This window comes from Clarias gariepinus, chromosome 14 (assembly GCF_024256425.1).
Source record: "Clarias gariepinus isolate MV-2021 ecotype Netherlands chromosome 14, CGAR_prim_01v2, whole genome shotgun sequence".
In the NCBI taxonomy this organism is placed as follows: domain Eukaryota; kingdom Metazoa; phylum Chordata; class Actinopteri; order Siluriformes; family Clariidae; genus Clarias; species Clarias gariepinus.
Window position 1 is genome coordinate 31,442,501 of NC_071113.1, and position 23,273 is coordinate 31,465,773.

General features: G+C 41.5%; 4 protein-coding genes across 12 annotated transcripts in view; 1 reads left to right on the forward strand and 3 right to left on the reverse strand.

The window, feature by feature from the left end:
- The window catches only part of exoc7 (exocyst complex component 7), an 11,224-nt gene extending 8,979 nt beyond the window's left edge, over positions 1–2,245 (reverse strand). For 2 of the 8 annotated variants that reach the window (XM_053511570.1, XM_053511569.1), the window contains exons 1-6: positions 2,059–2,244; positions 1,885–1,950; positions 1,490–1,674; positions 1,016–1,121; positions 158–374; positions 1–27 (exon numbers count right to left, since the gene is read on the reverse strand). The exon at positions 1–27 is cut by the window's left edge and continues 141 nt beyond it. In XM_053511570.1, the coding sequence (XP_053367545.1) occupies positions 1–27; positions 158–374; positions 1,016–1,121; positions 1,490–1,674; positions 1,885–1,950; positions 2,059–2,118 (661 nt within the window). In that variant the 5' untranslated portion in view covers positions 2,119–2,244. Of the gene's footprint in view, positions 28–157; positions 375–1,015; positions 1,122–1,489; positions 1,675–1,884; positions 1,951–2,058 lie in introns of all 8 variants that reach the window. The other 6 variants (XM_053511573.1, XM_053511568.1, XM_053511572.1 and 3 more) reach the window with 4 other exon arrangements.
- Positions 2,246–4,359: 2,114 nt separating this feature from the next.
- tvp23b (trans-golgi network vesicle protein 23 homolog B (S. cerevisiae)) lies at positions 4,360–7,157 on the reverse strand. Of its 2 annotated transcripts, none has more exons than XM_053510808.1 (7): positions 7,098–7,157; positions 6,563–6,636; positions 6,311–6,455; positions 5,876–5,965; positions 5,663–5,800; positions 5,443–5,571; positions 4,360–4,959 (listed from the first exon to the last, which is right to left on the reverse strand). In XM_053510808.1, exons 1-7 carry the CDS (start codon positions 7,107–7,109, stop codon positions 4,933–4,935), a joined length of 615 nt encoding a protein of 204 aa, XP_053366783.1. In that variant the 5' UTR covers positions 7,110–7,157; the 3' UTR covers positions 4,360–4,932. The 2 variants fall into 2 exon arrangements, with proteins under 2 accessions (XP_053366783.1, XP_053366784.1); XM_053510809.1 differs by lacking the exon at positions 7,098–7,157 and adding an exon at positions 6,746–6,985.
- A 2,354-nt stretch (positions 7,158–9,511) lies between these two features.
- LOC128540945 (uncharacterized) lies at positions 9,512–13,514 on the forward strand. The gene is made up of 3 exons (XM_053510960.1): positions 9,512–10,322; positions 12,242–12,328; positions 13,046–13,514. The coding sequence occupies exons 1-3, from the start codon at positions 9,884–9,886 to the stop codon at positions 13,327–13,329; spliced, it is 810 nt and encodes a 269-aa protein (XP_053366935.1). The 5' UTR covers positions 9,512–9,883; the 3' UTR covers positions 13,330–13,514.
- A 1,242-nt stretch (positions 13,515–14,756) lies between these two features.
- LOC128540926 (tripartite motif-containing protein 16-like) lies at positions 14,757–23,100 on the reverse strand. The gene is made up of 6 exons (XM_053510922.1): positions 22,543–23,100; positions 19,379–19,474; positions 16,454–16,687; positions 16,110–16,284; positions 15,928–16,023; positions 14,757–15,513 (listed from the first exon to the last, which is right to left on the reverse strand). Exons 1-6 carry the CDS (start codon positions 23,005–23,007, stop codon positions 14,921–14,923), a joined length of 1,659 nt encoding a protein of 552 aa, XP_053366897.1. The 5' UTR covers positions 23,008–23,100; the 3' UTR covers positions 14,757–14,920.
- Positions 23,101–23,273: the final 173 nt, after the last annotated feature.

Below are 23,273 nucleotides of genomic sequence, written 5' to 3' on the forward strand. Positions count from 1 at the left end.
GGATCTGGTAATAAACGTTCATGAAGTCTGAAAACAAACACACACACACACACACACACACACACACACGGTGTGATGAGATTGATTTTGAGCTGGAGTTTGTATAGTGTGTGTGTGTGTGTTTGAGAGTAAGAGTGAGACGAGTTCTTGCGTGTACCCTGGTTGCGTCCGTACTCCACCAGCCACCCCGCGATGCAGATGACGTCCTGCAGCACGGCTTCGGGAAGATGCTCCAGCGTGACCTCGCCCTCCAGCTCCTCGTCCCCACCGATCGCGTCCAAGATCAGGACGGGCGGGACCGGCTTACTGTAGCGCGTCAGGAGTGCACGAAACTCCGCCTCCAGCTGCTCTTTACCTTTTTCAAACCGCACTTTCTGAAAGACATGCATGGGTACCGTGTGGGCGGAGCTTATCACTACTTCCTGATCACTACTCAAGTCTCGCGTCTCTCTAGTGGCTCCCTGTTAATTGTGTGTGTGTGTGTGTGTGTGTGTGTGTGTGTGTGTGTCCTACAGAGGGTGCAACACTGATGCTCAGAGCGGTGTCCAACAAGAGAGACAGGTAGAGAGAGACACACACAGAGATAGAGAGACAGACAGGTAGAGAGAGAGACAGGCTGAGAGACAAAGAGAGAAAGAGACACTGAGAGGTACAGCAAGACTGTTGTTATTATTATTTTATTACATTCATCCCAAAAAAGCACAGCTGAACTGAAGAGAGACAGACAGGTACAGAGAGAGAGAGACAAAGATAGTGATAGAAACAGGTAGAAAGAGAAAGGTAAAAAGTGAGACAGATGCTGAGAGTGAGAGAGAGACAGGTATAGAGAAAGTAAGAAACAGGAAAAAAGAGACAGGTAGGGAGAGCAAGACATGTAGAGAGAGAGACAGGTAAAAGAGAGACTAGTGCAGAAAGAGGGAGAGAAACAGGTATAGAGAGAGTGAGAAAGACAGAAAAAAAAGACAGACATGGAGAGAGAGAGAGAGAGAGACAGGTAGAGAGACAGGTGCAGTACCACGGTGTTGAGCTCAGGACTGTCTGGATTGTTGTCCTGAAAATACTCCACAGCTTTCTGGATCCTGGCGATGCAGACGAGATACTCGTTCAGCCGCCCAGTGGGTCTGTAACACACACACACACACACACACACAAAGAAAAGGGAAGGTGATTTGGGGCGGAGTCTCAGACTGTGATGTCACTGCACAGCTTTAGGTAAAGTGACCGCCCTCTCTCACCCTGTCTTCCAGGAGGAGAACTACGGAACCCAGTCTGCCCCAAAAGTATTGGCACCCTCGATTAAAATGGTGTGTGATTGCGTGTTCCATAACTATTGGCACCCCTGGATTTAATAAGTAATCTGCGTTTGCCAGTTTAACAGAACGGAATACTAAATGCAGGGTGCCAATAATTACAGAACACGGTTTGTTAACAGTGAGAAAGAGAGAGAGAGAGAGACTATCGTGTGTGTGTGTTCGAGAAGAAGCCCGACCCCTCCTTGATGATTTTGTCGGTGTCCTTGGCGACGTGGTAGTAGCTGATGACGTGGTCCAGGCAGGACAGCGTCTTGTCCACGTTCTCCTGGAGCCGCTGCAGGTTCTCCGTCTGCTTGTGCACCGGGATGATGGAGTTCTCCAGGGCCATGAGCCGGCTCTCGAACGACGACAGGATCGACACCTGGGGGAGAAGAGACACGGAGAGACCAATCAGAACCAGGGGGCGGGGCTACTCACCTCACTAGGCCCCGCCTCTTTGTGCTAGCATTCTGATGCGTTTATGGGCGTGGCTTTCCTTATTCATTTGCATATTCAGGCTAATGTTCTAGGGTCCAGCTAACACACACACACACACACACACACACACACACACACAGGGTTTGTGCCTCACCATTCCTTTAGTCAGCTGATCACTCTTCTCCAGATTCTCTCGAATAAATGTCAGAGTCTCCTGTTCCTGAAGGTGGGACATAAAGCAGATGTTTCGTCAGTGTGTGTGTGTGTGTGTGTGTGTGAGAGAGACAGTAAACACAGTATAAACGCTTCCTGTCTGTGTGTAACTCGCCTGTTTGAGTTTGTCCTCGATCTCTCTCTTCCTGGCGGCCGCGTCCTCAGTGGGAATCATGATGAGGAATCGGAGGAGTCACTCACTCACTCACTCACTCACTCATTCACTCACTCACTCACTCACTCGGAATTCTCCCAAAACAATCCGCCGGGCCTGACGACTCCGACCGCTCGAGCTGACAACTGCGCATGCGCCGAACAGATGGCCGAATGAGCATGCGCACTTCTCAGCTCGGAACGGATGACCTAATGAGCATGCGCAGAGCGGATCACGGCGCTGGCTCTGTGGTGTTCCAGGAGAGGGCGCTCTTCACACAATAATAATAATAATAATAATAATAATAATAAGTACACAAAGGTAAATAATTTTATATGCTGAGATGGAATTAAAGAAAATACTTTTTAAATTAAAAGCAAACCGAGTTATTAAAACTGTCCTAATAAATAAAGACAAGTAATAACAAAAAAGTATATTAAAAAAGATCTAAAAGAAGGAGGATAAACACTGAGCTGAGGATAAAACACAAAAAATATACATTCAAGTAATATAAGTAATTACAGTATTTATGAAAAAAAAGAGTAAATCTAATGAAGGACATTTTATTTTGAGCCGTTTATTAAACCAGTCGGAATCACACTCGTCTCATAAACACGACCTTTTTCTGATTTATCTGTAACGGGACGCTGAAGGTTTACATCAGTGCTCTGAGAGAAACACACACAAGTTCTACACACACAAGTTCTACACACACAAGTGAAAACAGATAAAGGACCGACTTGGAAGAAGCTTTTTGTTTTGTTTCATTATTTAAAAAAAAAACTCAAGATAAATATCATTTACATCACATCACACAGTTGTTTATGTTAAATGAGGTTTATCTATAATTATAATCAATTAAAAGTCACATTTAAATAAAAAGAAGCTACAGTTACTTTAACTCAGCTTAAAATAAACAGACTTTAAAAAAAGTTAAAGAAAGAAAATGTGAATAGAATTTAATTTAAACTTTGGCTCAAATCTTACTGCCTTTTCTTTTCCTTAATTTCACTGATTTAAACACAACTTTAATTTCAACATCATATACATTTCTCTCTCATGTTCACTTTATCATGTCACTCTAAGCCTTTCCCCGAAGCGGCGTTTTCAAAGTGCAGAGCAACTATAATAAACGTTCTGACTCGAGTCCTAGTTTACATTTACACTTTCACCAGTTAGGACCAGTTGTTAACCATTTTCATGTCGTTGTCTTTTGTTTCTGGGATCTAGAGCAGAGGAAACGTCTCTAAACATTAGGTTCTCTTACATCTCAACTTTTCTCCTTTTTGAAAAACTGTCACATGATCTGAGACATCAACATCTCAACCAGATGAAATACCCAAGTTGTCTAGATTAACCGAGTGTGTCCAGGACATAAAAGATTGGATGACCAATAACTTTCTTTTACTAAACTCAGATAAGACAGAGATATTACTCATCGGCCCAAAAACCAGCACACAACAGCTTTCACAATTCAGCCTGCGTTTAGAAGGATGTACTGTTACTACTAGCTCAACAGTAAAAGACCTGGGCGTAATATTAGACAGTAACTTGTCCTTTGAAAATCATATTTCCAATATCACAAAAACAGCCTTTTTCCATCTAAGAAATATCACCAGGGTGGCGGAGCATTTTTATATTTAGCTCCAAAGCTTTGGAATGGTGTCCAAAAGTGTTCGGGGCTCAGACACAGTTTCCCAGTTTAAAAGTAGACTTAAGACGCATCTCATTAATCTGGCATACATGCTTCTCCTGTGCTCCCAGTGATCCAGACCCCATCTGCCCTCTGCACCTACTGACTCCCTGTGCTGAACTGGACTTCATGTTAATTTAAAGAACTTCTGTTATATTGTACTCTTAGCTGCATAACACACATGATGTTATATAATTTCTATCTGTTATCACCCAGATGAGGATGGGTTCCCTGTTGAGTCTGGTTCCTCTCAAGGTTTCTTCCTATTACCATCTCAGGGAGTTTTTACTTGCCACTGTCGCTGTCACCCTTGGCTTCTTCATCAGAGACATTTCATTCATCATTCATTTATTCATTTCATTATTATCTAGAGACACATACACACTTCCATGAATTTTTTTTTTCATTTTTGTGAAGCTGCTTCAATACAATGACCGTTGTTAAACGCGCTATATAAGTAAAATTGAATTGAATCAGTCTGAAACACTTGGGGTGTATGGTATCCTGTCTGGAGATATACTGGGAGCACAACATAGTACTGTACAACTACAGTGAAGTGGTGATAAGGGTATTTATTGTTATTTTTTATTGTTGTTCTTTTGTTTGTACATTTTAATCTTTTTTGTCTTTTCTGCAATTTGTCTGTACAGTCAACCTGGTTCATGGCTTTATTGGTCCTTCACATTTTATTTGTTTATTCTTTTTTAAACCCTGCAAATGTGATTATACTTGTACAGTCTTTAAGCCCTAATAAACCAAACATTGCAACAACAACAAAAAAAAAGACATTGTAATTTAACTGTAACTATGTTACAATAAAAATGAGCATTTTTATCTTTTTTTTATTGACGAAATCAGGACAGAGATTATTCATTTTGCCTCTTACACATTTGAGAGTGAGATTTAATACTAATATAATAATATTAAATATGTAAATCTTTACATTATTTACATACAGTATAATAACACTTACAGAATAAATAAATCTGAGATGAGGATACAAATGGATGATTAATGTGTGTGTGTGTGTGTGTGTGTGTAAAAACACTAAAGGTCATAAGCACAGAACTCCTTCTGTAAACAAAACTCCAGGAAATTGGTTTTTTTTCAGGAACACAGACACAGACAGCAGAGTTCCACATTTATGATGCGTCCTGTTTATTCACAGCCTGTAAATTAAACACACACACACACACACACACACACACACAGAGTTAGGTTTATATTACACAGATGTAAAAGCTTAGAGTTAAACACACCCTGTTTCATGCTCTATATGTTTTATATTCACTTATAATGCAATGTGTATGATAAACCTGATGAACTGAAGTAATCCAGTTCTCCTTCCCTCATTACTGGTTCCCAGTTACTGCCTCCCAAAACCCCATGGGGAAACCCAGTATACAGCCCACTGGGGTGTTTATAACAGACTGACACAAACACCGTCTGGAGGATCCACCTGAGCCCCACAAAAGTGCCCCTTCACCCTTCAGTACTCATGGTGTGTGGGCGGAGCGAGGGGAACAGGGAGAGGTGTCAGACAGACTGGGGGCGAGGAATTGCCTGTGTCACAGTTATAAACACCAGCATGTAAACACACACACCCTCTCACTCTCTCTCTCTCTTACACACACACACACACACACACACACCTGTCTTAGGAACTGCTTTCCCAGGTAGGTGGTAGCCATGTTCTTCAGGTTGCTGCTGGTTCCCACTTTACACCGAACGTAACCATAAAGATTAGCACACTGCAGAACCACACCCAGTAACACCACCGCCTACACACACACACACCGTTCAGGTCATTAGCAGCCTTACACACACACATACACACTCACACGTCACAGACCTCACACACACACTCCTCACCACCCATTTAATCCTGAAGGAGAAGAGTGTGCTGAAAGTGAAGATGATCCACAGCACCGGGCAGATGATCAGACCGAGCCAGAAGATCCGAGCTTCTGCATTAGATGCCAGAGACGCCGAGCGCTCAGTCCCACTCACCTAAACACACACACACGTTACACAATACCTCTAAACAATTCAGAAGAAATTTCTACTTTAGACCAACACACACACCTTCCTAGACTCAAACACCCAGTGACTGTTCCCATCTTCATCAACCTGGTTCCACCAGCGCAGACCCACCAGCAACCGGCCTGTAATGTTCTGTAACACACACACACACACACACACTTCCTAACTAAAACAGCCTTTATTATTACTTTTACATGAAGCTGATGCTTGATGTGGGCGGAGCTACGCATGAACTGTATGCAAATTATTTGCAAATGACAGAGGCAGATGGTGTGACAGGAAGCCTTTAGCTACAGAATGTCCTCGCGGCTAGCTAGCTGAGCTCCAGTCTGTGATGGACAGGACACTGTCATGGAAACGGCGTCAGGTGATCTAAACGAGACTGAGCGTGTGTGCGCTACTTCACCGAGTTATTCTTCAGTCTCATGAATATTTATGAGTTAGCAATCAGGACCATTAATCAAGAGTGTAACTTACTTTAACTGTCCAGAAGTCACATGACAGGAGGAGGATGATGGAGACCATACAGGCGATGAAGCTGCTGCTGAGTAACTCACACAGGAGATAGACCAGGATCGCTCCGACACGGAAGAACAGGTGGAAGAACGACGCCACTGGGTGTCTGTGTATATGTACACACACACACACACACACGTTGCAGTCTTTCTGAACGCCTGTGATGAATAAAAACACTAAAGATTGTCATGTGACGGGGAATCAGAAACTCACTTGATCTTTGACTTCCGTGAACTTCTCACCGTCTCCTCTTCAGCGTCGAATAACGACACGTCCTCGCTAGAGTCCTACACGTACAGCAAAGTCACGTGACTGATCATAACATCAACATCATCATTATTATCAATGAAAATTCATCTGTATTTATATAATTTTGTGCCGATGATGACTGTGTACACTTAAGAATGTCTCCTGTCTCTATGTCTCCTGTCTCTATGTCTCCTGTATGTTAATGATCTCCTGCAGATGACCTCTGATCAGCACTTTTTTGGACTCATGATCAGTTTAACACTGAGGATTAGGGCTGAGCAACTGGCACTTCACATTGGCAGTGACGTCATGTGTGATTCGGCCCCCAGGTTAGCTCTCTCTCTCTCTCTCTCTCCACAGACCTCAGAGAGATTAAACACCTCACACGGAGAGACGGAGCAGCACAAGTGTAACCCACCGAACACTCGTTATATAAATCATCTACACTCTAATGAAGAGAAAACACACAGGGTTTACTAACGTTAGCAGCGACACTCACCATCTTTAGCATCGTTAGCAGCTACCGGAAGTGACGTTTTCAACATGAACCACGCGCACCCGGAAGTGCTGCAATAATAATAACAATAATAATAATAATACCGTCACTTAATTAAACAATAAGTAACACAAAATCATTAAATATTATGTTCTAAAGAAACGGTTTTCACTCAGAACTGGTTTTATTTCATAAATATTATTATTTTATTTATATAATTTTTTCTAATTCTTTTAATAAATTTATTTGTTTATTTATTTATTTAAGCTCATTATAATAATTATAATAATACATTTACCCATTTTAAATAGGGAATTTATTTAAACAGCTCAGCTCATATGTTGAATAAAAAATGATATATATATTAAATTAATAAATTCATTTATTTTATAAAAACATTTGTTTAAACAGCTCACCTCATAGTTTGGCTATAAATTAATAAATAAATTAATGAATAAATAAACTAAATGGATTGATGGATATGTAGATAGATAGATATCGCTTAAAGCTTTAAATAATTACAAATTCTGTGCTGCATTCAAAATCTACTATAAGTAATAATCTGTTTTATTACATTACATTTATTATTGTTGTATTTATTTTTATTACTTATATCAATTCTTATATCAATATTTCAATATGACAGTTTTGATACACAGCTCGAATTAAAGTGTATAACGTTATTATTATTTATTTATCAATTATATCTCCTAATTATATGTTATTCTTGTTATTACAGTTTAAAAATAAAAATCTTTTGGCTGTTCCCGTCGAGGTGTCGCCACCCAACAACTTGGCACAGGCTTTACACCGGATGCCCTTCCTGATGCAACCTTCCCATTTTATCCGGGCTTGAGCTCGGCACTGCAGTGTCTGGGGTTTGGGCATTAGGTGGGAATCGAACCTACCACTGTCCCACCAATGCTCTTACTTCAGCTGAATACACTGCAGTACCTTATTTATTGTTTTTAGCAGCAGTTTAGGAAAAACAGGTGGTAGGGCAGGGCAGTGAGTTCAGTGCTTAAGATGTTGAGCTACTGATCAGAAGGTCAAAGGTTCAAACCCCAGCACCACCACTTGGATCTATAGTGAGATAAAACTGTCAGTCAGTCTGGATAAGGGCATGTGGTGTGAATGTCCAGGTCCTGGGCGGTGAGTTGTTGGATGGTGTGTAAAAAGAATCACCGATCTTCCCAGCTCTCCTCAGTATTCACTGCAGGTCAAAACAAAAGTAAAGGTGTTGAAGAATGAGTTGTGGATCTCTGACGGGTCAACACAGAGAGAATTAATGCCCTTGATGATCTGCCCTTGATGATTTGTTACCGCTCAGAGAAAGGGTGTTGGTTCTGCACCAGTCTGTTATCTGCCGGATCTCCTCTCTGTACATTGACTCATCGCTCTTGATGATGAGATCCAGAGATCTAGTTAACCAATTCTAGGGTTTCATTCGATATGTGTGATATCCAAGCATATTAATCATTAACTTATGATTTTACAGTTCTGTTAAATAGGATTGAAAACCTTATACATTCTATTTTCTTTCCTTTTGTTTTTGTTAGTAAAATCTGGTTGTCATTTTTGTACGAACATTAAAAAAAATATATTTATTATTTATTTATCAATTATATCTCCTAATTATATGTGATTCTTGTTTTGGTGTTTTGCTTGTTTCGTCATTCCTTCCGGAAATTTGGTGCGTTATTACAAATGCGCCCCAAATGAGGAAGCTTTCTACTTGAAAAGAGAACAGAAATAATGCGTTACTGTGGAAATGAGGAAGATAAACAGCACACATTCCACGGGACCAGGGTATGACTGAGGTGTACACCAAGTCAATCATTTCAGTCTGATTATTAACTCCAAACCCTCGCCGTGGGTGAGAGGGGGCTTCTCGTATGACCGACCCAGTTGACAGGACGCTACTCAAGAGTATACTTCGTCGACTCAGTGTCCAGTCTCTGAGATCTTTATTTCGCTTCAGGTCTGAGACACAACAAGAGTGATTAACAGGAAATGTACAACTCCACCGCAGGAACTTTTTCAGGACCTCAAAAGAGGAACCAGAGCTGATTTTAGTTCCTGTTTGGGAGTTCCAGGGACCTTCTTTGAGTCAGGACTTTCCTGTTTGTCTGCACTGTGACATTGTGAAGACTGTGTGTATAATAGAGAAAACAATACACAAATGTTGTATATACGAGGTGATGAGATGAGATGCCTGTTTACAATGAAGTACTTTTCTTCGTTTACACGGGCAGGACAGAATAAAGCAGTCTAGAAGATGAGTGAGGGAGTTTTATACTGATGTTAGTTTAATAATTTATAGTATAGAATGAGATTAGATAACATTAACAATTTAATACCTCTCGCTAGTTAGCTAGCTTTTTATTATTATTATTATTATTATTATTATTATTAATAATAACAATGTAATTATCCTACAATTCTGAGATGTTACATTGTTTTGTACATGTAATTATAAATATTCCTGCTTCATTTATGTAGGTTGTGTTTGTATTGTATTCTTTTATTGTCGCTTAAAAAAAAAAAAACAATTCATTGTTCATCACGTGACCCGCGTTTACGTATCCACGTGAGGTATTTTAGAATCCAACGGGAGCGATGACGTCACGTCAGGGCGGAAGTCTCCACGCCGATTGGCTGTGGGTGACCCGCCCCCAGAGCCGCCATTTTTAAAACCAAAACACAAACAGAGCAGCTGTGTATGGTGTACAGAGCACGTGCGGGGAGTACAGCGGACAGCGGGGGACAGCAGGGGACAGCGGGGGGACATGGAGAAGTGGACGGACGAGGACGTGCAGGCGTTACTGAACATTTACTCCGAGGAGAACATCCAGAGGGAGTTCGAGTCCTCGGCGCGGAACGCGCGCGTGTACCAGCAGATTTCGGCTCGTCTGGAGGATCTGGGGATCAGTCACAGTCCGCAGCGCTGCCGCGAGAAGATCAAGAAGATGAAGCAGGACTACAAGAAGATCAAAGATCACAACCAGCTGAACGGAGCGAACCGGCGCAGCGGGAAATGGTTCGAGCGGCTGGACGCGATCCTGGGAGCGAGGAGGGGGCGTGGCCACGAGCCGGACTGTGGGCGGAGCGATGAGAGCGGGGGCGGAGTGTCTGCGCTGCTGGAGCCGCTCACTGACGCGCACGAGGACGACGCGCACGAGGACGAGGAGGAGGGGGAGGAGGAGGGGGAGGTGTCCTTCACCGAGGGTCAGGGGTCACTGATTCATTCACACTTCTCTAAACTATAATTATCCTCCACATTCAGTACCTCAGTGTAGGGATGTCATTCTTGGGGCTCAAAGAAAATAATTAAATCCTAATTCAGGACATCAGTCTTAAAGTATCACTGAGAGAAAAGGAACTAGTGGAAACGGATCCTGATCAAAAGAGCTGTCGATAGGTCATAACTCTAATCACTTAATCAAATTCTAATTTTATTTGTCACATACACGGTCATACACTGTACGATATGCAGTGAAAGGCTTTAGACGACTGATCGTGACCCTAAAACAAAAATAGAAAAATAAATATGAAAAGGAAAAACAGAAGGTAAATTTAACTAAGAGAGAATAAAATAAAATATAGGATTAAAATAAAATAACATAACATAACTGAACAGTACAAAATATGCAATTAAAGAGACATATATGAAAAATATAGAAAAATAAGAGACAGCTGTACGATAGCTGTACAGGACCACTATTATTCTAATGTATTTACCTTAATCATAACATCTCGTTCTATTAAAATAAAATGCAAGTATGTATCAGTAAAATAGCTTATTAAAAAGTTTTTCAATTATTTAAAGATATTTTAATAAAATGTAATCAAATTTTACAATGTATTGTGAAACGCATTTTTTTATAGGAAATAATGCAAATGCAGATAATTAGATTCGATTAAATTAGATTCAACTGTCATTGTGCAACAAGAACAGGAAAAATGCTAATGAAATGCAGCTTGCATTTAACCAGAAGTACAGAGAGTACGTGGTGGACGATAAATGAGACAGTTGTTATATACAGAATGAATATGGGTGGAATCCGTTCCATCCACCATTCCCAAAACATCACCAATATTACCAGTTTCCAACACTACAATTATGTTTGAATCTAAAAACAACTAAAACTTTTAGAAAAGTCATGTAAATAAAGTAAAATATGAAACAAATAGACATTAAATGGTGCTACGTCTCACAAAATGGCAAAAAAAAAAAAAAAACCACACAAAAAGGCAAAATTTCAGTTCTTAAGGGAAAATCCGTGGGGCGGGGCATTTTATACAGAGGTACCGAACCTTCAAGGATAACTGTACAGATCAGTACATGTTTATTCTCCCTGTGGGAAGTCTAAAACCTGTTTGTCTAATAGGTTCTGAAACTGTGGCGCTAATAAAAAGCAGTAATGTGAATCGGCACGATGAGATAAAACACGTCTCGTTAGAGAAGACGTATCCGCAGCAGTCTGGGGTGAGGGCGTGTACGATACCTGAACTGAGAGCGCAGTGTGACAAAGGGTCGTTTCACAGTCATGAACCGCCAGCGGGCAAATAAAGATTCACTAAAGATTAAGATTGCTGTTTGTATTCCATATAAATCTACATGTTACTGTGACCTGACAATGAATATTATTGAAATGATAAGGAAATTTTAAACTGCTTATTTTTATAGACTTACAGTAACTGCATATATAGAGTTCTGAATCCTAAAACAAACATAGAATTCCGACCCCGGCTCAAAGAAAATTTTATTGATTGGACTGTCTTAAATTTTAATTCGGTATTCCTGAATTATTCTGATATTTATCCTGATTAATAATGATTAATAACGTCTTTCCCCCTGATAGATCATCACTTGAGTTTTTTTTATAATTTCATAAAATGTTTATTTTAAATAATTGTAAATTTATGATGTAATATATATTTAAAATAACCTTTATAAAATACTTTGCTTTTGATTAAGTCATGTACTTAAACATGCATTAGAAGCTAAATGAACCCTGTGGAGGTGGAGAGAGGTGCCAGAGTGTTTTATGAATATTTTACTCTGATAAATTCAAGAGGTTTTAATGTAATTTAATAGAGCGTAACTCTTAAACCTTTTTTAATTATTTGTTTGGTTTTTACAGACGATCAGTACTCCGAGCTCAGCTTCGGCTCCCCCGCGGCCCCCGGCAGGCCCGCCCCCCGCCCGGCCACGCAGCCACACCTCCGAGGTGATGTCACTCTTCACTTTCACTCTCACGTGTTACATAAACAGCTGTGTGCAACGTGACGTCAGCTCTCATTTCTTATTTAATGTGAAGAAAACGTCTAAAAACAAACAAGAACATTAAGCTGCAGTGTTTCATTATTAGGACATAACTAGCTGACTTTATACTATATCATACAAAAATATTTGTATTATCAGGAATTATTAAACATTTTATTTAAATAAAAAGAAATTTAATTTAATTTAATTTAATTTCATTTCATTTTTAAAATAATTAAGGAGCAGGTTTATGTTTATTTAAAATAAACAGACATAAACATTTTTTATGTTAAATTACATCTTATAGTATTTTAAAAGTAATTTTTATTAAACATTTTATATTTTTTAAATTAATAATGTTATTGTAATAATATTTTATATAGTTTTATATTAATAAACAAATAAAATAATCTTGTTTTTTTAATTAAAAGCATGAATTTCTTTTAAAAACAGTTTGAAAGTATTTTAAATAAAATAAGTAGGGCGCGTAATTATTTAATAAAATCAGTTAAACAGTGTGGTTTATTTCTAAGTGATTTCTTCTTGTGGGTGTAATACTTTAATATTTAGCAAATATTTCTTACTTAATATTTTATATAAACACACACACACACACACACACACACTAGGTTGACCTTGATTGTTTTGTGCACACGGCGCTCACTGCACTGTTCCCCATTAGCCCCCGGTCCGAGGAAGAGGAGGCGTGCTGGAGACGTGCTGGAGGTGCTAAGGGAGCTGGAGGAGGAGCAGATGGAGGCTCTACGGCGAGACTATGAGCAGAGGGAGCGTCACTTTACGCTGCTGCTGCAGCACATTAGGGACGAGTTCTCTGTGCGACAGGAGGAAGTCGCTCGGGCCAGACGACAGCAGGCAGACTTCCAGCAGGGGGTGCTGTCTCTCCTCAGTCAGCTCGTCCACGTCCTCAGCAGCAGGACCGTCCCCTCGTCCCCACCCGTCGACTGACCCCTCTTTCTCTCTCTCTCTCTCTTTCACATCAGTGTTTTATTTTTGATCTTTAATTTGCACCCTGTTGTTTAATTGCACTTTAAATCCAGCTTTCAGTCTTTATTCTTTTCATTAGTATTCTAATCTTTATCCTGTTTATAATGTAATATATTCTTATTAAACTGAATTCAGCTTCAAGTCTTGTTTGTTTGTTTGTTTGTTTATTTAAGTACAGAACAGAATGCAGTTGGATGATATTAGGACCGATCTAACACCAGTTGCAGTACAGGGGTCAGAAACCAACAATATTACCTCGTTGTCAGATCAGCCTGGTGATTTACCGCGGTATGTGTAATGTCAGTGTTTGAAGTGTATGTGTGTGTGTGTGTGTGTGTGTGTGTGTGTGTGTGCACTGCCCTGCTGTAGACAGTGTTCATAGTGTTCACATAGAACCTCAAACATTTCACAGAACAAAGGTTGCTGCAAAAGGAGACGTTTTCCTGGCGTAATGTTGACACGGTGCAGGACCAGAACGCCGAGGTGTCCTAACAATACACGGCATAACTCTGTTACTTAGGGCCGTCCTATTAAATCCCCCTTTTAAAACTCGTTCCTCGTTCACGACCGCTTCCGTACGAGTGTGAATAATTGTTTCTTCTCTGTCGAGTGATTCATTTCCAATAACAACCGGGCAACACAACGTTAATTTCACTACAGCTTCACTCTCACTGCTGGGGACACGCGTGGCTGAAGCTAATCCTCGGCGGAAAACGCTCGTGCGCGGGTATTTTGGCACGTACCGTATTAGAAATGGGAGGAAAAAATCTGGTCTTTTTTTTGTGGCAATTCACGTGTCCACACACTGTCTCCCAAATCAATGATCAAATTCATATTCAGTTAAACTGTGTAGTTCTTCTTCCAGAACTCTCTCTACAGGGTTTATTTTAAAATATTTTTCAATAATAATTATTTTATCACTGCATCCTTCATCCAGGTTTGTCGCTTTAACATTCATTTAGTCATTCTAATGTTTTATACACGAAAGTTTGTGATCAGTGTAAAATTACTTTCTAATGTAATTCATGTATTTCATTCAACATATTAATATTATTTAATTTAATAGATAATTTTTTTTTATTTTTGCAGAAAAAACACATATCTCTAATGAACATTTAAAAAAAGTTTTAAAAACTGAATAAATCCTTTTCCCCGATCTGTAGATCTGAGATTCAGGTGTTTCACCAGCAGATCCTGAGATTTAATCAGACAAAATTCATCTTAATGAGAGAACAATCAGACATTAAACAAACATTAATCCGGAGATTTAATGAGTTGATCCTGGGATTATGAACTCGAACTCGGTTCTGATGGAATCTAATCTCCGCCCGGTTGAGGAACATTTCATCATTTTATGATATAACATTAAAAAAACAAGAAAGTCTGGCTTTCATGATAAACACTAGTTTATTGACACAGGAAGGTGTTAATAGTGTGTGTGTGGCTCAGAAGGTTTTATGATGTAGATGTAAAGGCGAGGGCGGGGCTCCAGTCTTTAACGTAACAGTTCGGTAATGATGAGAATAACAGAGACAGAGGGAGGAGGTGTGTGTCAGGGTGGAGAACATGGAGGTGAGGGGCTCTTGAGGGAAAGCTCCTCTCCCGGTTCCACCAGCACCACGATGTTCTCCTTCTTCGGGAGGAACACGGCGGGGAAGAGCGGCTCTCTCAGCTCCGCCTCGTACCGGTGCAGCAGCTCCATCTCTCCTTCTGCTTCTCCGTACACAACGTAAAACGCCACGGTGCCACGCCCAAAATCCACGTACACACCCACCCTCCTGGCCTTGGGGGCGTTCAGAGGGGTTTCCACGCCACCGTGCCAGGCTGAGAAGCCACGCCCAGTCCACTCAACACACCAGGAGAGGCTGCTGCCCGTGAGGCTCGCGTCGTCTTGGTCGCTCCGGCGTGGGATCCCTACATACGTCACGCCCACGTGGACCCCTGCACCACTCAGGTCAGCCTCAAAGTAATGGCGCCCTGAGGAGAAGCTCTGCATCGCCAAGGCCTGCTTCCATTGCTCGAAGCGCTCGGGGTGCTCCGGGTAGCCGTGCTGCCAGGGCGTGGTGTTGGTCAGCTTCCTGCCGCCCTCGGTCACGCGCAGGAACTGGTGCACCGTGTCGCCGTCGAACGTCAACGGAGACGCGTCTGAGGAGAAACGTTACGGTTTAGAAGATACGCACGCAGTCGGAGCACAGGGATCAATCTTCATAACAGACATGTGAACTGGGGAAATGGGCGTGGCCAAGACTGGACCAGATAGAGGCAGAAAAATATTATAATTAGTTTGTTGTGATGTTGAAATTATAGAAGTGTGAAAATGTGGTGTGTGACAGCATCAGTGTGATTCAGTCATGAAGATGAATGGCTGTCAATCAAGCATACTCATTTGAATATTAGACCACGCCCATTATAACAGTCTAATTAATGTGATGTGATTCATCAACTCTAGTGTTTCATATGAAAACTTTGCACAGTTAGTAACAGGAGTCCAATTAATGATGTAATACACACACACACACACACAGACACAGACACACAGACACACACCCCTTCCCTTACATGTGAGGAAGTCGTCTCTGCTCTGCGGCTCAGTCAGTGTGATGTTCTGCGGTCCAGGAGCCAGCGGGAGAACTTTGGGCCGATCCGGTTTCTTATCTGTAGGAACACAGCACCGTCAGACACACAGTGTGTGTACGTGTGTACGTGTGTGTGTACGTGTGTGTGTGTGTGTGAGTTCTAACCACAGCTGGTGTAGAACTCCTTAAGCGAGAAGCGGTATGTGGTGAGCAGTGTGTCGCACAGCTCCTGTGTGGTGTGTGTGATGATGCGGCTGAAAGACTGCAGACGATCCGTCTGAATGATACACACATCAGGCAGAGACACGCCCGAGCTCGTCTTCTTCCACTCAGAGTATTCCTGTACTCACACACACACACACACACACACACACACACACACATTGGTTCTTATAAAATTCTATTACAAAATGGCAAAAATTTTGTGCATGCCAAACTGTAAGCCATGCACACACACACACACACACACACACACACACACACACACACACACACACACACACACACACCTGCAGGAAGTCTATGCTGTTCTTGGTCTTGCTGAGTTTGTCCAGGTGTGTGTGCTCCCTTTTCAGCTCTTCACAACGCTGCTCCACAGACACCCGGGCTCCGCCCACCTGCCCCAGGGTCTGCTTCTGCTCCGCCTCCAGCACCTTAGTGAGCTCCGCCCTCACCTCCTCCACCGCTGCCTGAAGATCGCTCACCTGCTGTTGGACGACTGCACGCACCTCGCACACACACGCCTACACACCCGCATACACACCCGCATACACACACACACACACACACACACAGAGGTAGAGGTGAGTTTGGATAGGTAGCAACTACCTAAAGTCTAGATCAATAAAGCAACACACACACACACACACACACACACACACAAAACAACTGAATGTCCCCAGAAGGTCACATTGTCCTAAATCACACAAGCTGTCTTTTGTCTGACCTCATTAGGCCTTTATCTACAGGCTATTTAGCAAACACAAACATACACACACATACACACACACACAAACACACACACACACACACACACACACACACACAGACATTCCTCGAAGTGTGACTGATTCATTTATGTTATAAGTCACCAGAATGACCTTTATGCTATTGCTACTTTTCCCAGAAGGATTATGTAATTTAGGAACAATGTGTGTGTGTGTGTGTGTGTGTTAGAGTACAACATTCAGTGTAACAGAAATAAATAAAAATAAAACATAAAAAGCAAGAAATTATATAAATTGTTATTGTTATAGTAATTAAATCATACTGCCCCCAAGTGGTGCAATGAGAAATTGCATGTATCAATAAATATGTGACTCTGTCCCCCTGTCAATCACAGAGACACTAGCCCATGACGGGTATCCGCTAGGTGATGTATGTAGAAGAGGGCGGATAGCACTTTCCTCTGGGTGTGTGACGAGCAGCAGTTAGAGATGATGGACACACACACACACACACACACACACACACACACACACCACAGTTAATACTGGAATATATACTGATGTTTATGTGGTTGGATAAATAAATATATATTATCATTCGTGAGATAAACAAGGGGTGTATCAGATAAATGAGCAGCACAGCAAGTGTGTGTGTGTGTGTGTGTTTGCTTTGAAATTAATATAAGTTAATATGGAAGTTAATAAGTTACTAATAATACGTACTAATGTAAATAATATATTAGTTTTATGTATTAATTTCCTATTACAGTGTTGTTATTAGTTATTATCTAAACTGACCCGTTACTCCTGCGTTACTTTACATAACTGTAGTTTGTCAGCTGAGATCCGCTCACACAGGTAAGCACATGAACAGCTCGCCCACACGCTCTTGGCGTTGTTAATCCTACACGTGTAAAGGCCACACCCATAAAATTAATCCTGCTTTCATGCATGTGGAAGTGTGGCACCTCAGGGAGGGACAGGCTTTACGTCCTTATATGGCAAGAACATTGCATTGCATCTAAGGAAAAAAATTAAGGGATAATAATTTTAAAAAGTATGTAATAATAAAAAAGTTACCTAACGCTACTTGAGAAGAAGCATGTATAAAGGTCACGACACTGTGAGCGCTCGTTATCTCCTTATTTCTGTTTTTGATTTGAGCTCCAAAAAATAAAATAGTGTTTTTTTTTTATTCTAATTTTTTTTCAGTTTTCTTTTACAATTACACTGAACCAAGAAAATCATCCACTTTATCATGTTTTATAACAGATAATAGTTTTAATCCATCATTATATGATGTGATTTTGGGGGATTGAACCGGCCGGTTTGGACCCCTATAACCGCTCCAGATGATGTCCCCCTGTGAACACTGTCTGTGGGCTCACAACACTGTGTAAGTGGACAGATGACTGACACACAATTCAATCAAAAGAAACAAAAAAGTAACATGATGTTATAGTTTCTATCTAAAGCAGCACGTCGTCATTCTGCACATTGTCTCCCCATGACTGGACATGACTTCTACATTCCACTTCAATTCTTTTTCATTTTATTACATTTTTATATTTGCGTTTTTTATTATTATTTTTGTGAAGCTGCTTTGAGACCATTGTTAAAGGCACTACATAAATAAATAAAATTGAATTGAATTATTATTTGTACATAATGTAATTTTTTTTAACAGCTAAAGTTTTATTTCTATATATTAAAAAAAAAAATTCTCTTATTTCATACTTTATATTCTTATTTAAAACTCTACTTTTCTTATTTCGTTATTTAATCAGCGCTCATCAGCGGTCGTATATATAATATTGTGTATGACTGTGAATGTGATAAATAACATTTGAATTTGTTACAGTAATGTGTTAGTCAGGTATATATAATGTGTGTGTGTGTGTGTGTGTGTGTGTTTAATTAGGAATCCGGGGAGCTTGACCCTCACAGTGGGCGGAGGAATTGGGCTACGGCGTTCCTGACAGCCATGTTTGAAGGCTATGGTGCACTCGGGGAAATGGCGTTGTCATGGCAACACTTTAGATAAATAATCCTTTAAACATGTCACTCGGGATGAATGTGGTAGAAACTCTCGAACTGATGAAGATGAAGATAATCCAGATGCCGAGGATTTCATGAACACATCACAGACACACACTCGATGTTCGGCGACTCGTGTGAGTTTACAAACAGCCTCAGTATATATTATCTGAGTGTACGCTGTATCCATGGTTACCGCATGTCAACTGTCTCCTAAAAGACTGTTTATAGACTGTTTGTGTGACTCACAGCAATGCTTTAATGTTTAGTTTATACCCTTATTAATCTCCTCACTGCTGTTAATCCTGTTTACACACGACCTCCTCTAAACACCAGGGAGATAGGATCTGTTTATACCCGTCAGCTGATCAGTCGCAGCCCCTGGGCCTGAGGGACAGGACGGGAGACAGAGACGGACACTTCGGACGGTGTGTAAGGGTGGACGCGTACCTCTACGGAGAGAATGCAGCTCTGCAGTTTGTTGATGGAGCTCTCAGCTGATGTCACCGTCTTCACCAGCTCCTCCTGTTTCTCCTGGAGCTCTTTCTGTAGACATGCACACATTATACACACACTATACACACACACTATACACACACTATACACACACTATACACACACTATACACACACTATATATATATATATATATACACACACAGTATATACTGCACTGGAGCATTGGATTTATTTCAAGGTTATAAATGCCTATAGAGGTGTGTGTGTGTGTGTGTGTGTGTGTGTGTGTGTGTGTGTGTGTGAGGGCCCTTGGAGAACTGAGGTCAGCAGACTCTCTCTGTATTGTATGGTGTGATCTTCTGTATCTTTTTATCTGTAATCTGGTAACTTGAGCAGAATGTGTTCACATGTTGTGGGAGGGTCTGCATTCCTCAGGCAGGTCCACACACACACACACACACACACACACACGCACACACACACACACACACACGCACACACACACACACACACACCTCACAGCTGCACCTTTCTCTACATTCTCTGGGGAACTGAATACGGCAGAGGAAACAGATTTAGAGAAACCTCTGACTCGGAGTGTGTCGTGTATTTCTCATGAATTTCTTTTTACATTTTTTTGAGTTTCTGTTGTAGTTTGATTTCATTCTTTCTGACTCGCTCATGTTCGGATGTGCCTCCTCCTGCTAGGGGGGAAAAGTGGGACCAGTTTGTCCTGTTTCTCAGAATTAAAAGATTCCAAAAAACAAGAAAGGAAGGATTTCCAATACACTCTTACTGACTAAACAATGAGACATCAGGGTCGTCTTTAGTTTCTCAGCAACTACCAAATGATGGATGTTTCACTCATTCTCTAAGAACGTGTTTCTCCTCTTTAATGTGCTGTGAGCGCAATTCTTTTTCTTTTGTTCCACTATATAATAACCACATCCTTAAAATGTTCAACAGTACTACAGTATTTATTTGAATATACTTTAGGTTTGTCTGTTCCAATACTTTTGCCCACCTAAAATTTGGCTCCACACTCTAAGGTTTGACAAACTGATAATTATAATACATGTTTATACGCTTACACTTAAAACTTTAAAACTTATTTTCGTGAGTTTTTGATTGTGTAAAGGTTATACAGCGTTAGCGCAGTGCGGCGATGTGTTTCAGGTTTTATTGTCATATACAGAGAACAACGAGGCATCATTACCGTAATGTGCCAGTAAATAAATAAAAAAATTAACTGACCTGAATTCTTTAGAAATCTAGACCAGGAAGTAAAAGCTACAGTAAAACTCTGTCTCGCTCTTCTTTTGACCTCAAACTCTTCAGTGCAGAGCAAAAACAAAAGGCCTTGCTGTTCCAATACTTTTGAAAGTGACCCTACTAAAATATTAAACATTCTGAAATTAACTTTAAGCCTATAGACTTACATCAGACTAAAGCATGTGGGATGTTAAATGGTTACACAAACTGCCCAGACTATTTGGGTAAAAACGAGTCTCTGACACACACACACACACACACACACACACACACAGCAGCCACAGCCTTTATGCAAATAACTAAAGAGTATGAAAGTACGTTTCTTGAAAAGGTCTGTTCGCGTCTTCACCCTGATGTCGACTCCATCACCAGAAATGTACCGTTTTATATCGACCAATGATCTCATTAAGAGGATGTTTGTCCATATTTTTTAATTATCAAATTATTTTAAAAATAAAGAAATGCTTAAATTATTGCCCAACTCCTTTGCAGCCTTTTGTAATTAAATAACCGCACAGGTCCAGTTTAAAGTCACTAATCGATCAGCACTAATCTGGATACCGAAACACATCAGAAAACTAATCCTAAGTTTTATTTATTATTTAAACCATTAGGCAACAATACAGAAAATAACACCAGACTGACCGCTACCTGAAACCCCGCCCACATTTCCCACACATTTGAATACGACACTCTAAACCAGAGAGAGGGTCTAAACCTGAGAGGGGGTCTAAACCTGAGAGAGAGGGTCTAAACCTGAGAGAGGGTCTGAACCTGAGAGGGGGTCTAAACCTGAGAGAGGGTCTAAACCAGAGATAGGGTCAAAACCTGAGAGAGGGTCTAATCCTGAGAGAGAACCTAAACCAGAGAGAGGGTCTAAACCAGAGAGAGGGTCTAAACCAGGGAGAGGGTCTAAACCTGAGAGAGGTTCTGAACCTGAGAGGGGGTCTAAACCTGAGAGAGGGTCTAAACCAGGGAGAGGGTCTAAACCAGAGAGAGGTTCTAAACCTGAGAGAGGGTCTAATCCTGAGAGAGAACCTAAACCAGAGAGAGGGTCTAAACCAGAAAGAGGGTCTAAACCTGAGAGAGGGTCTAAACCTGAGAGGGGGTCTAAACCAGAGATAGGGTATAAACCAGAGAGAGGGTCTAAACCTGAGAGAGGGTCTAATCCTGAGAGAGGGTCTAAACCAGAGAGAGGGTCTAAACCAGAAAGAGGGTCTAAACCTGAGAGAGGGTCTAAACCAGGGAGAGGGTCTAAACCAGAGAGAGGGTCCAAACCTGAGAGAGGGTCTAATCCTGAGAGAGAACCTAAACCAGAGAAAGGGTCTAAACCTGAGAGAGGGTCTAAACCTGAGAGAGGGTCTAAACCAGAGATAGGGTCTAAACCAGAGATAGGGTCTAAACCAGAGAGAGGGTCTAAACCTGAGAGAGGGTCTAAACCTGAAAACCACCTGCATCCAAACTCCACTATTCTGTCTCCTTCCTCATTATACTCCGGACTAACACCAGACTAACCGGGGCTGCGGTCTGGACTCTCACGGCTGTCACGCGTCAGACGCGTCAGGACGGATCTCATTAATCTGAAGCTGATGAAGGTAGCAGGATGAGCTATTGGGTGGAACGTCGATGCAGATGTGCTGCTGGAGTAATTAAAGACCAGGTGTGTGTAAAGGTGTGTAATTATACCTGAAATCATGACGTGTGTGTGTGTGTGTGTGTGTGTGTGTGAGAGAGAGACAGATGAAGTGGATTCAGATGAGCGGGACAGGATGGAGTGATCAGCATGCAGACATAAACATGAAGAACATCAGGAAGAGAAGCCGATGTACAGAGTTCCTCCACATGAAATCTCAACACTAAAACAGATGATTTGTTCGTCTCTACCTCGATTTTCCGGCGCGCCCCCGTGATGGACAGTGTCCCATGTCCCTGGTGTTGCTCGGACACACACTCCCGACACACACAGCAAGTTTCGACGCAGCAGTACAGCTCCAGTGGACAGTTGTGCTTCTCACACATGCGTATCTCCAGGTCCTTCAGCGGCTCCACCAGCCTGTGGCTCTGAAACTTCTCCTTTTCCAGGTGAGGTCTCAGATGTTCCTCGCAGTACGCCACCAGGCACGTCAGACACGACTTCTTGGCTTTGCACGGACTTTCGATACACGAATCGCACAACACGTCGTCCTCATGCAGAGCCTCATCCTCTATGGAGAGGAGATTTTCTCCTGGTTCCTCCTGAGCACTTTTCTGGATCTTCTCCTCTTTCTGCTTCGTGCCTGGAGATGGGTTTTTCCCTGCGATGCCGTTCTGGCAGCTGGAACTCGCGTGACGGTTTCCTTCTACTTCCATAAGGTCTCGGACTCTCCTGCTATCTGATGCAGAATGTGTGTGAAAGGTGGAATGTGATCTGAACAAAGTAGACCTGTGTGTGTGTGTGTTCCTAGTAAACCACTCCCTTACAGGCAAAAAGGCGGGTTAAACCGAGCTTGAAGGACACGTGGGTGGGGTCAGTGAGGTTAGGTGGGCGGGGTCACGCCTAAAGACTTTGAGTCCATGTAAGGCAACACTTAACACAACAGTTACATCAGCTGAAGAGTTGAACTGACGCTGAAACC

Bases quoted from the DNA above. Each gene is read 5' to 3' on its own strand.
- tvp23b (XM_053510808.1), bottom strand. The intron at 6,456-6,562 runs GTGAGTTTCTGA...ACATATACACAG, and splicing joins TCACGGAAGTCAAAGATCAA to ACACCCAGTGGCGTCGTTCT. The intron at 5,801-5,875 runs GTGTGTGTGTTG...GTGTGTGTTTAG, and splicing joins GGGTGTTTGAGTCTAGGAAG to GTGAGTGGGACTGAGCGCTC.
- LOC128540926 (XM_053510922.1), bottom strand. From the start codon at position 23,007: ATGGAAGTAGAAGGAAACCGTCACGCGAGTTCCAGCTGCCAGAACGGC. The intron at 19,475-22,542 runs GTAGAGACGAAC...GCATGTCTACAG, and splicing joins GGGCGCGCCGGAAAATCGAG to AAAGAGCTCCAGGAGAAACA. The intron at 16,285-16,453 runs GTGTGTGTGTGT...GTGTGAGTACAG, and splicing joins ACAGCATAGACTTCCTGCAG to GAATACTCTGAGTGGAAGAA.
- LOC128540945 (XM_053510960.1), top strand. From the start codon at position 9,884: ATGGAGAAGTGGACGGACGAGGACGTGCAGGCGTTACTGAACATTTAC. The intron at 10,323-12,241 runs GTCAGGGGTCAC...TGGTTTTTACAG, and splicing joins GGAGGTGTCCTTCACCGAGG to ACGATCAGTACTCCGAGCTC. The intron at 12,329-13,045 runs GTGATGTCACTC...GTTCCCCATTAG, and splicing joins CACGCAGCCACACCTCCGAG to CCCCCGGTCCGAGGAAGAGG.